The 11,909-nt window shown below is 58.7% G+C and overlaps 2 protein-coding genes across 2 annotated transcripts; one reads left to right on the top strand and one right to left on the bottom strand.

Moving 5' to 3' along the window:
• Positions 1-3,846: 3,846 nt before the first annotated feature.
• LOC128937187 (steroid 17-alpha-hydroxylase/17,20 lyase) lies at positions 3,847-7,231 on the bottom strand. The gene is made up of 8 exons (XM_054276583.1): positions 6,908-7,231; positions 6,283-6,421; positions 5,539-5,768; positions 5,249-5,335; positions 4,949-5,158; positions 4,550-4,719; positions 4,360-4,463; positions 3,847-4,115 (listed from the first exon to the last, which is right to left on the bottom strand). Exons 1-8 carry the CDS (start codon positions 7,229-7,231, stop codon positions 3,847-3,849), a joined length of 1,533 nt encoding a protein of 510 aa, XP_054132558.1.
• An 820-nt stretch (positions 7,232-8,051) lies between these two features.
• BORCS7 (BLOC-1 related complex subunit 7) lies at positions 8,052-11,225 on the top strand. Its single transcript, XM_054276588.1, has 5 exons — positions 8,052-8,192; positions 8,559-8,621; positions 9,066-9,109; positions 9,526-9,546; positions 10,006-11,225. The coding sequence occupies exons 1-5, from the start codon at positions 8,052-8,054 to the stop codon at positions 10,055-10,057; spliced, it is 321 nt and encodes a 106-aa protein (XP_054132563.1). The 3' UTR covers positions 10,058-11,225.
• The last annotated feature ends 684 nt before the right edge of the window (positions 11,226-11,909 follow it).

The following is an 11,909-nucleotide window of genomic DNA, read 5'->3' as shown; positions in this document are numbered from 1 at the left end:
TGCCTCTTACGACTCCTGGAGGTTTTTTGGGCATTTAGAAACAATAAATAAATGGGCCACAAGCCATGTCTCTTCAGCTCCCCGGTGCCTGAGGAGCAGGACTGTTAATGGCTTTGAGTGCTTTAGGATTTTAGACCTGCAGCCAAGGGGCAGCTGGTAAGGGGAGAAGGAGTGGTGCAGGGCAGGATATGGGGCACGTGAGCTCCTTGCATACACCCTGGCTGCTGCCTCTTCAGGTGGCAGAGGACTCCCAAAGCTCCACCTTTGGAGCTTTAGGAAGGTGCTTACCCTCCCATATATCCTTGTGTAGGAGGCCAGTGTGGCCCAGAGAGCTCTTCTCCAAATGCACACTGTGTAAAATGCTGGAAGTGTGAGGGCATGGGCAGATGTGCATCTCCAGCACTGGAATACCAAACCCCACCCATTCCCAGCTATAAGGGGTGTTTTATTGGGAGTCATGAATGCATCTTTCCAAACTGAGTTGCAATAATGCAGCAGGTTTTACAGCAAATTAGTGTCAATCTAGTGTTCAGTGTTCTGCTTACAATGTGCTCTAGGTGTGGCTGCCAGTGCTCCTTGAAGTTGGTTTTTGCTGGAGTCCATGGCCATGTGGAGCTGCTGACATGGAATGTTTTTGGCCACTGAAGCTGTCTCTGAGGGCAAGGACCCAGCAGGTGTCCTGGTGGGCTGGGGTTGTGTTGCCTGGGGACAGGTGAAAAGCCCAGTGTGGTGGCTCAGCGAGTGTCCCCTGGGCAAAAGGGGGGCTCCTGGGATCAGTGGGTACTGCAGCATCTCCTTGGTGTTCCCAAGGGACTTTTCACCTCTGCAGTGATGCAAACTCATTAACTGGGAACACTGGTGTGATCTTCCTGCCACATATCATTGCATGCTTGTACAACCCTGTGGATGGGTGTTGGCTGAAGATGGAGGAGGAGGGAATTGTGTCTTGATGCTTGCTGGCAACCTGCTCTCAGAGCTTTGCCTGCCTAACTGGAGGCTAAGGAAAGCAGAGGTGCAGTTAAGCCTCTGTGTTACAGTCATCAAAAGCTTCCTGGGGCAGGAAGCCTGGAGAGAAGCAGAATGAGCAGCTCCACTGCCAGCATGAGGCTGCTCTGCTGAGTGATGGGAGATTGGGGCTCCCTGGGCACCCCTCACTGCTCAGGGATGTGAGTCAGTGGTTCTGAGTTCTGCTCTGCACAGCCAGGGCTCCCCAGCTGTATCTCCTCTGGTTCTCTGCATGCCCTGGCTGGGCTCATCCCAGCCTGACCTGCTCCAGGCAGAGCTTGGCAGGGAGCTGGGGCACAGCTCTAGTGAATAAACACCTTTGCTGTCCTGAGTGAGTGATTCTCCCCAAAGGCTGCTGCTTCGTGCCCCCCATCACCGCCTGTGCAACACATCCCAGGGAGGCTTTTGCTGCTGTTTTCTTTTTCTTTTTCTTTATTTTATATAGGAAAATCCAGGCCGGGAGGGGGCAGACAGGGAGCCCCTGGCTCAGGCAAGCCCCACAGCATCCCACAGTGGGCAGCCTGGGAAGGCCAGGAGGAGTTGCCTCTTGGTCAGAGCTGGTTCCCCCCATCGTTGCAGCACAGATCTGTTTTTATCAGATGGGACGGGTGCCCGCTGCGAGGCCGTCGCGACGGTGGTGCAAGCGCTGCAGTCTCTGTGCCGGGGGGGTCACAGGCTGCCGCCTCCTTTCTCCGTTTGTTTTCGACCGGCAAACAGCTGTGTCCTGAGGTCTGTGCTTACTCAGCTCTCCTGGCCCCGCGCCCGGTGCAGAGCCCGCAGGTATTCCAAGCGTCTGCTGCTCCTCCTGGGCTGGCCGTCAGTCTCGACACAGTGTAGGGCCAGCCGGTGCCTGGTGCAAAGACAAGCCTCTCAAACTTAGAGGGCTTCTGAGCTGAGCCCTGTGACACAGCTGGGTCAGCCAAGTGCTTTGAGGGTGGCTGTGCCCCCCCAAATGAGTTTGTGCAATGGAAAGGCTCAGGCTTGCTCTGCCCAGTGCCCTCAGCAACCTGCGCATCTGTTTCATGGTGTACCCAAGAAACAGCGTGGAAATGAAAAACCTTCATTCTTCCCATTGTCACCAGTTCCTCCCTTGCAGACCCCCTTTGCCTCAGGGAGCTGGAGCCAGTGGCCCAGGTGAAGCTTTCTGGTGGAGGCAGGGGTTTGGGTGCAGCAGCACAGCCCCGGAGCAGCTGTCAGGATAGAAATACCAGCCGGGTGATTCAGCAGTGCCTCTGCCCACTCCCAGAGCAGGGAGCAGCCTGCCGGGGGCTGTTTACCAGCTCACAAAGTGCCAGGCAGCTGGTTCTGGGCTCTGAATTTCCCCAGCAGCATCTTCTCCCGGTGGGGAGGAGGTGGACTGGGAAGAGGGCAGGACACCCTGCAGCAAGGCCCAGCTTGGGCTGCTGGGATTTGCAGCATGTGCTGGTCTCCCAGCCTAGGACAGCACGTGCCAGCCCTGGCAAATGGGAAAGGTGGATTGCAAGAGGCTGTGGCTGGAGGCATTCTCCAGGTTAGAAACATCCCTGGTTCAGAGGTCCCCATTTCTGCCCCAAGGTGCATTTAGCACTTATGTGGGTGCATTGGCAAACAGCAAGATGTCAGCTCTTTGTTGATTCTGGCAAGGAGAAAATCCTTTCCCTTACCAAGAGCAAAATCAAATGCCTTGGCAAAGGGTACAAATGTACTGGAGGTCCTGTTGATGCTCCTGGAGGCATCACAAGACACTGGAGTAGAGCTTCCCTGCCAGTGTGTGCTGCCAGTGACAGGATTTGGGTCAGGGGAAGGACAAGGCTGGCATGGAGGTGCCAATCCCCAGAGAAGCCTAGGGCATCAGGTTTAGCCAAGTTTTTTCCCAAAGCCCGTTCTGAGCCCCACTACACACCAGTAGTGGCATCCCTGGTGTGATGGAAACAGGCAGGAAGGCAGGAGGGTATGTGGGGCTCAGCCCTTAGAAGCCATCAGAGACTTCTAGGTGGGTCAGCTGCTCAAATCAGCCTGAGGATTGCCCTTGGGACAGGTATGTGCATGGCAGTTCTTCCTCCAGCTCTTCCCTACCACCCTGAGCCCCCAGGAAAATGGACTGGGAGGAGGGAGGATGCTCCCAGTGCTATGCCAGGCTGCAAATGCATTGCCTTCCTCATCACCCTCGTGCCACAGGCTGACAGGACCCATTTGGCATCTGATGCTGGTGTTGAAGGGGCTGCATGAAAGCCAAGTGCTGAGGGTTTGAAAGAATTCACACACACCAAGCAGGAGATTCAGTGGTGGGGATGTCTGTTTTCCTGCCTGCTAGCAAGAGAGAGGGCAGGGGGAAAATGAGGGGGTGTCACATTGTGCTGGGGCTCTGTGGGGCTTTCCCCTCTGCCTTGACTGCTTTTCCTCCAGGGGCCCTGAGCCATGGCTGTGCAGCTATTTAGTTAAATATTAAGAGGTCAAGTAATAGAGAACCAGAAACATAATTACACGCTGCCCTCCATGGCACAGTAGTTTTTGGCAAAAGCAAAGCAAACACGGCCCCTTGCGTTACAGGAAGGTTGTGCTGCTGCTGCTGCTGCTGGAGCCATGGCCAAAATCCAGCCAGGCAGTGAGTGCCCAGGATAGTGAGCAGGCAGGAGCTGCCACGCTGCTGCAGAGAGGCCACAGCCTCCCAGCTGAGCCCAGTGCTCCCAGCAAGTTGTGGGGCCACCACACATCTCAAATTTAACCCTGTCCTCCGTCTCGTGCCCAAAAAATAGCCGGAGCCATGCTGTGTTGGGAACAGCTTTATCAGGATAACCCCCCATCCATGGGGCAGCCTCTGTGGTCCCACCCCCCCTGCCTGGGATCCAGGGCTCCTCCCCATCACGAGGCCGCTCTCCAGGCCTCCCTCAGCCTGGCCTTCACCTGAAACTTCTGCACCTGCAGCACGACACCAAACTTGCCCTCCAGCGAGGGCAGGGGCTGGTCCTCAGGGCACTCCAGTGTGAACCTCTGCAGCACCCAGGCCAGGAAGAGGAAGAGCTCCATCTTGGCCAGGACTTTTCCCAGGCAGACACGGATCCCAGCTCCGAAGGGGAGGTAGCTGGGTGAGGGTGAATGGATGTGCTGGCCCTGCTCATCCAGGAAGCGGCCTGCAAGGGAAAGGGGCACCACTGGCATCAGCAGGCTGACACTTCTGCTTGAGACCTGCCCGAGTTCACCATGTGTGTCCCTCCTGGGAGCTGCAGGAGCAAGAGGTGTGAATGCCCCAGGCAGGCAGGAGCAGGATCAGGATCCAACCTCTCAGCACCAAGCCTCCCCCAGGGCTCCGCCTCTCCTGCTGCACCCACCCGGCCATCCCCTGGCCCAGGAGGGGATGAGGATCACACAACCCACCAGGATTGAACTCCTCGGGCTTGTCCCACTCCTTCTCGTCGTGGTGCACAGACCAGAGGTTGATGATGACCCTGGCACCCTTGGGGATGGAGTATTCCCCAATGCTGCAAAGCAAACACAGAGTGAGGCAGTGGCTTCCTGCCCAGTCTCTGCCCATGAGCTGGATGTGCCCCATCCAGGGCGGTCTCACCTGGTGTCAGCAAGGGACACGTGTGGGATGAGCAGGGGGGACACGGGCCGGATGCGCAGCACCTCACTGATGGTGGCCTCCAGGTAGGGCAGCAGCGGGCGGTCGCTGAGGTGGGGGTGACGCACCAGGCCGATCTTGTGGTCCATTTCCTCCTGGATCTTCCTCTGGATCTGGGAGGAAAGCAAAGACCATTGTGGGAGCCCAGGGAGCAAGATGCCCTGTGCACCCAGCATCATGAGCATGTCCTGTCAGCTTGTGTGGGGCAGAAGTGCCCACAGCCTGATCGTGCTTATCTGCAGAGCCTGACTTCTCTTCTGGCACCTGCCTTCCCCAAAACTCCCCATGGTGTCCCTGGTGCTGGAAGGAACCCAAGGCCCCGCTGTGGAGCGCAGACCTTACCTCAGGGTAGTGGAGCAGGTAGAGCACAGCCCATTTGAGCACAGTTGTGGTGGTCTCCACACCGGCCCCAAAGATGTCCCCCACTGTCATGAGGAGGTGGTCGTCAGTCAGCTCCAGTCCTGGCTCCAGAGGGCTGCTGTTCTCAGCACTGAGCCTCACTTGCAGGAGGGCATCCATGAGGTCCTTCACAGTGTCTCCACAAAAAGCTTCCTGCCGAGGGACATGCATGAGCCAGGCTGTCCTGGGCACAGTGCCCACCGCCCCAGCTCCAGCATCTCCCTATCCTGGCCCTGCTGGCACCTTGTGTTCAGTGAATTTCTGCTGGAGCAGCTGGTCCCGGACCTGGAGGCATTTCTTCAGCAGGGTCAGGTCCTTGTTGGGAAATATCTGAGGGAGAAAAGCACATTACAACAGTCTGCAGCTCAGCCCAGCCCTTGCAAGCCCCCAGGCAGTCACCCTATGCCCACTGGCTCTTGTGGGTCACCGGGACGGGGATGCTCCTAACTCAGGGGTGCTCCTACAGGACACATCCCAGCTTCTTCCTCTCATCTGAGATGAGAGAAATGGGCGGTGGCCATGTTCCTGCTCACCTGGAGCCAGGGGAAGATGTCCACCAAGCTCTCCTTGGCCACGGTGTCCACGATACCCTGGCTGTACTCCAGCATAGCCTCGAACTCGGGGTCCCCCCGGCGGTACGAGGAGTTGAAGCAGAGGGAGCAGACCACGTTGGTGACGGCCCGTGTGAGCTCGGGGGCCATGTCCAGGGCCGTGTCCTGCGCAGCGCTCAGTGTCTCGCACAGGGACGCGGCCTCCCGGCAGACTGGGGGGGAGCAGAGCCACGCCAGGGGTGATGAGGGAGTGGTGATTAAGCCAAGGGGGGGAAAGGGGCAGCTGGCGGCTGGAAGGAGGGGTCCCCTGCTCCTACAGCGTGTGCAGCCTGCAGAGGGCACCCCCAGGCAGGGCTGGGCCCTGAGGGGCCGGGATGGGCAGAAGGGACAATGCTGGGTGCTGCGGGGAGCAGAGAGAATGGAGATGTGCAAGGATGTCCTCCTGGGCAGAGTGGGGAGCTGGCTCCATGCCTCAGTCTCCCCATCTGTGAGAGAGGGGAACTAAAGTTCAGTGTTGAAAACACACGGAGAGGTGTTGGTAAAGTACAAGGGATATAAGGAGAGGGACAGAGCCCCGGCCTGGCAGGCTGAGGGTACACCAGGGGACACAGGCTGACCCACTGTCTTTCCTTCGTTCCCAGGGAATCGGGGCACTTAAGAAGAAAAAGTACAGCGTGGGAGGGAGCCAGAGCTGGGAGGGAGCCTGGAGCAGGGGGAGGCACTTACTGATCCTCTCGAGGGCGAGCGAGCCCTCCCCGAACATGGAGAGGGCAGTGTGCACCAGCTTGCGCTGGAACTTCCACAGGGGCCCGTAGCTGGCGAAGGCGATGTCCTTGCCCCCCCGGGACAGCAGGTCCGTGGTCACCTGAGGGACAGGCAGTCCCAGGGTCATCCCGCTGCAGGGCGGCCCCATGGGGGAGGGACGATCATCCCACCCCATCCCAGAAATGGTCCGGGGGGCTAGAGGTTAATGCAGGCAGGCACAGCACAGGACATGAGGTTTGCTTTCTCCCTGTCAAGGACTGATAAAGAGATCTGGGGACAGATGTGAAGGCTAGGGGCTCTAGGATGCCCAGGGAACTTATGGGGTACAGGTAATACCTGAACCCATATCCCCGTGCCCAGGGATGCAGCCAGCTGCAGAGAAAACAGGCACCCTTGGGACGGAGGATGACAGGGCTGGAACCCTGGGGAATACCTGGGGAGCAGGGTGCGGAGGGGCCTCCCTGCCCCGGCTTGCTGCAGGCAGGATGGGGAGGGGACACGGACCCTGCTGCGTGCCTTGGGAGCGTCCCCCTCCTCACGCCACGCCACAGTGGGAAGGGGTCCCCAAGAGCTGCTGCCCACTCACGGTGCGGGGCCGTCCGGCGAAGTCTTTGCCCTTCTTGAGCAGCACCTCCCTGGCGTGCCGATAGCTGTTCACCACCACCACGTAGTGGGAGCCCATCCAGAGGGCGTACAGGCTGCCGTACTGGCCCTGCAGGCGCCACAGCCGCAGGTGGAGCTGGGGGTGCCCGGCCAGCTGCAGCAGGCTCCCCACCAGCGGCAGGGCCGGCAGGCTCCGTGGGCGCCCAAGCCCCGTGGCCGTGGCCATCGGTAGGGTGTCTCTCCGTCGCGCCAGCCGCCAGGTGCAGAGCAGGGCCAGGGCCAGCAGCAGGGCGCCCAGCAGCGCCATGGCGGGGCCGGCTGCGGGGCTGCGGCGCGCGGGGGGCCCTTATAGCGGCGGCGGGGTCGTCTCCTTGACTCTGAGGCGGGCTCGGCTTCTTATCGGGGGGACGAGGAGGGGGGAGCCGAGCGCTGGGCCCGTGGCCAGCTCTGCAGCTGTGGGCGCATGGCGGGGGGCGAGGGCAGCGGGGCCACGGCCGCCCTGGGGGAGCTGCTTCCAGCACTGGGGGCCAGGGGATGCCCAGGGTCGGATCCGTCCTTGGGGTTCCATCCCCAGGGCCCTGTGGTGGGCCGGGGGTGTGGGGACAGCTCGAGGTCTGTCGTGGGTGCTGTGAGCACAGCTGGGGGGTCTGGCGGGGCACTGGAATCCATCCCCAGCCAGGGAGCGCCTCGACAGATCCGGGAGGGAATGGGCAGCACTGGAAATATTGAGCAATATTAAGCGCGGAGCATCCCTCATCATCAGTTCTTGTCAGTGCTGGGGAGACGCAGGTAGCACTGGACACTGCTGGGCAGCGCTTGGCAATGCTGGTGAGCTCCGGTCAGCCCCTGGTACCATTGGTGAACCTTGGTCAGTACAGGCAAGTACCGGCCAGGGCTGAGAAAGGCTGATCAGGGCTGGCCTGTGCTTGTCAGTGCTGGAGTGCTGGGCAGCCTGTGGGTGTCCGTGCCGAGGCGATGAGGTGTGCTGGGGGAGTCCTTTGGGAATTGAAGCCCCTCCCTGCAGCATCCCGACCACCGCGGACTCTGCGCCTTCCCGAGCCTTCAGGGCCCCGGCGCTCGCCGTAGCGACTCCCGGGGAAAGGCGGGGCGGGTGCGGGCGGGGTAAGATGGCGGCGGGGGGCGCGGCGGATGCCCAGGCGCGCTTTGGCCACTCGGTGAAGGGGCTCCTGACCGAGAAGGTGACGAGCTGCGGCACCGACGTGATCGCTCTCACTAAGCAGGTGCTGAAGGGCTCTCGTAGCGCCGAGGTGAGCGGCGGGTGCCGGCGGGCGGCCGATTACAGGGCCGGAGCGGAGCTGGGAGGGCGGCGCAATGCACGCTGGGAGCTGTAGTCCGAGGAGGGGACACATCCCTGTGTCTGGGCAGGGACGGGGACAGCGGGAGCGGAACGCGGGCACGGCTGGGCAGCGCCTCGGGACTCCGGCGGTGGCAGGCGGGAGGGTGACCGCCAGCTGTCCCAGGGACTGGTGGGAGCGGTGCCTCAGGCGCTCCCGACGGATGTGCTGTCACGGCACCGCGGTGTCACCCCGAGTGTCACCCTGCCAGCCGTCACGGGGGCCTCGGGAAACGCAAAGCTGCAGCGTCTCAGCCTGCTCTGTACGTTTGCCTTGTAGCTGCTGGGTCAAGCTGCCAGAAACATGGTGATGCAAGAAGATGCCATCTTGCACTCGGAAGATGTAAGCTGTGTTCTTGTGCTGGAGCAGCAGCGTTTCTGGGGACGGGAGGAGAGGAGGGTGGTAGGAATGGTTTGCAGCCGTGCTACAACTGCTCCCGGAGCCCTGGGGTCAGATACATGACTTCAGGCAGCAGGGCTGGTGGCCAGAATAACTTAGTGCTTCCTCAGACCCAGTACTGCTGGACTCCTGGTGTCCTGCAGGCCCTCAAGCTGTGCCCTCTCTGACAGAAAGCTTGAGGCACTGTGGGCTGAAATAAAGCACTTGTGTCTCTGCCTGTCCCTGGGAAAGGAAAAGGAAGTGTGCCACTGCTGACAGATACCAGCGAGGGTGTTTTGGAGGCAGTACAGCAATACAGTGGTGGCTGTGCTGGAGGAACCCCCAGGGCATTAGGACAGCTGCACTGTGATCTCTGTAGGCATTCATTCTTTGTTTTGTTCTCCACAGAGTTTAAGAAAAATGGCTATAATAACTACTCATCTACAGTACCAGTAAGTAGGGGACACCAGTAAGTAGATGTTCTCTCTTGGGGGCTGAGTGGATCCCTCAGTCCTTCTCTGTTCTCCTTAAAGACTTTGCATGAAGCTGCCAGCTCAGACTGATCCCTCTTTTGCAGTTCTTCAAAGCTGAGCAGGCCTTGGAGCTGGAATTTTCCAGCCCTCTTCAGGCTGTTTTGGGGTGGGAGCTGAAATTTTTGTCTCCTGTTTGCCATGCACTGTATCTCCCATGAGTGTGTATGATGCACCTGAGACTAAGAAGGAGAAGCCAGCGCTGCTTCTGTCCCCCAGAACTTAATCCAGAAACACCCTGGAGTTTTGGCCTCTTGAGCCCTTGTTTGACATAACATAAATCATGACTGAGATTTTGTTTTTCTAATGCTCTTTTTTTCTTTCCTTTTCTCCTCCAGGCAAGAAGCAATTCAAAAGAAGTGAGTTCTGGGAGGACCTGGGGGACATGCTGTGAGGATAGAAAGGGAAAGTTGATGGAGTTGGATGGGGGAAAGCAGGATGGAAAGGTTTTTGCATCTGCCTTTGAGGCAGATGCTGGCCCAGCAGGATAGCACTTCAGTATTGTGAAGAGATGGAAATTTGAGTGAAGAGATGGGATTCATACCCAAGCTTCCTTTGATTCCTTCCTGCCCACTGATGTGATAGAGCATGTGAGGTTGCTTGTGAGAGGAGATGAGGGTGGTGGGAGCAGAGCTGTGTACAACAGGGTGCATGAAGTGAGGTTTCCTTTGTGGGGACACAGAGGGGGGTCAGGGGACCCCAGGGTTTCTCTTTGCTGTAGTGTCAGCTCTAGAGCTGCTCTGCTGCCTTGGGCACAGGCAGCACAGCACAGTCTGGGAGCAGATCTCACCATGAATCTCCTTTTGCTTGGTGCCCAGCGTGGAGTGCTCGTCAAACCTTCAGGACCAGCTGAGTCACTTGCTGAAATGAAGGGGAGCTAAAGGCTTGAGGAAATCTCAACCAGCACTGAGGGAGTGAAGTGTTCTCCCCCCTCCAGCCCCTGGGGCTCAGAACTGTGTTTGGATGAAGCTGGATGTCAGCTGGGATAGGTGCAGAGTCTGTGCTTCTGGGCACATGGCCCCCTCTCGTGTGCCTGCATCCACACCTCTGCTCCAGAATGCTCACCTGCACACCTGCACCTGGCTGAAGCAAACTTCCCTGAAACTTTGCTCTTCCCAATAATCCCTGTGTCTGCTTACTTCCCATGTAGCGTGAAGTGCTCTCCCCACCCCAGCACCCTTGGCAAGAAATGCAGAGTTGAGGCATGGCATTTAAATGCAGGTGCCTGCAGTTTGCCACTGGTCTGTATTTAGCCACAGAGGTGGCACAGAGTGCAGTTTATTTAGAGCATTTTAATCAGTGTGAGCTGCAAGTGCCTGGGTGGGTGAGGGGTACTTCAGTGTAGGCTGAGGTGCCAGTCCCAGCACAGAATTTCTGAAACCAGGAACCTAAGCATACACATCTGCCAGTGGCCTAGCTGGATGTGGTTTGACCATCATCCTCCTCAGAGGTTATCTTATTTTCCTCTCTGCCAGAGTTTGGAACATCATCCCTTTGCCAACCCATATGTGCTGCATTCGGCCTTCAAGTGCATTCCTTCTCCTGGGGTGCTGCTCCAGCTTTTGATGAAGCAGCCTTGGCTGTGGTGTGTGCTTGTATCTGGTTGGGAAGGTATCCAAAGGCCTTCTTGGGAAGCAGGCAAGAGAGCATCAGGAGCTGGTGTGCTCAGTTCTGCACTGCTCTGTTGAGGACTAGTGAGCTGTTCACATCCAGGACCAGCTATAAATACTGTGTCTTGTTTTTAGTAAGTCACTTATCTGGAGCACTTGGAGTGCACGGGAAGCACTTGTTTCTCTGAGTGTGCTTTTCACCAGCTGATAGGAGCAGGCAGGCTGAGAGCTGACACGGGCCTGCCACATTCCTTTTGGAATGCTGCTGGAGTCTGGCTCCTGTGCTGCAGAGCCTTCTCAGACTAGATTTCACCATCCCTGCCAGTATTTTTGCCTTGGGTGACATTCTGACCCCAGCTTTGCAGGTGCACTTTGGGAATGAGAGTTTTCCCTGTGGCTCTCTTGCTGGGAATAAAAGCTGTCCTGAACACTACCAACTGCAGCAGTCTGTCCTGGGTTCTCTTTCTAGTGGTCCCTGTGCACTGGGGAGGCTGTTTGGGATGGATGGTGGGTCTCTGCCCCCCCAGGATCCCCCATTCTGCTTCAGCTCAGAGGGCTTTGCAGAGGCAGTGTGACCTTGCTGCAGGTGGCTTGTCTCTTCCAAAGTCCTGTCCTCTGCAGAGCCTGCAGCAGTCCCGTGGCGTTAAATTTTTGTCTCCCTGCCTTTGGGACAAGCAGGGACAGGGCTGCACTGTGGAGATGCAGAGCTGTTGGGGAACAAGCAGCAAGGTGTGTTTTGGGGGTGTGGGTGCAGCAAGAACCGTGAATGATGGCAGTGTGCTCAGCACAGGAGCAGGGCCAGCGGCCTTGCTGTGTGCCCATGTCCCACAGAGCCAGCAGCCTCGCTGTGCCCGTGTCCCACAGAGCCAGCAGCCTCACCATGCCCGTGCCTGTGTCCCACAGAGCCAGCAGCCTCGCCGTGCCTGTGCCCGTGTCCCACAGAGCCAACGGCCTCGCTGTGCCCGTGTCCCACAGAGCCAGCAGCCTCGCCGTGCCTGTGCCCGTGTCCCACAGAGCCAGCGGCCTCGCCGTGCCCATGTCTGTGTCCCACAGAGCCAGCAGCCTCGCCGTGCCCATGTCTGTGTCCCACAGAGCCAGCAGCCTCGCCGTGC

Source organism: Melozone crissalis, unplaced genomic scaffold, assembly GCF_028551555.1.
Source record: "Melozone crissalis strain CALT ecotype California unplaced genomic scaffold, PUWL_Pcris_2 ptg000019l_1, whole genome shotgun sequence".
Classification (NCBI taxonomy): Eukaryota; Metazoa; Chordata; class Aves; order Passeriformes; family Passerellidae; genus Melozone; species Melozone crissalis.
This window is presented reverse-complemented; position numbering and strand designations above follow the sequence as displayed.

What these genes read in the sequence shown, in the direction of transcription:
- LOC128937187 (XM_054276583.1), bottom strand. Translation starts at nt 7,231, where the DNA reads ATGGCGCTGCTGGGCGCCCTGCTGCTGGCCCTGGCCCTGCTCTGCACC. An exon ending in GCTCGCCCTCGAGAGGATCA is followed by an intron (nt 5,769 to 6,282) that starts GTAAGTGCCTCC and finishes GCTCCCCCCCAG; the next exon opens with TCTGCCGGGAGGCCGCGTCC. An exon ending in GCCCGAGGAGTTCAATCCTG is followed by an intron (nt 4,116 to 4,359) that starts GTGGGTTGTGTG and finishes TTTCCCTTGCAG; the next exon opens with GCCGCTTCCTGGATGAGCAG.
- BORCS7 (XM_054276588.1), top strand. Translation starts at nt 8,052, where the DNA reads ATGGCGGCGGGGGGCGCGGCGGATGCCCAGGCGCGCTTTGGCCACTCG. An exon ending in ACTACTCATCTACAGTACCA is followed by an intron (nt 9,110 to 9,525) that starts GTAAGTAGGGGA and finishes TTTCTCCTCCAG; the next exon opens with GCAAGAAGCAATTCAAAAGA. An exon ending in CAAGAAGCAATTCAAAAGAA is followed by an intron (nt 9,547 to 10,005) that starts GTGAGTTCTGGG and finishes CTTGGTGCCCAG; the next exon opens with CGTGGAGTGCTCGTCAAACC.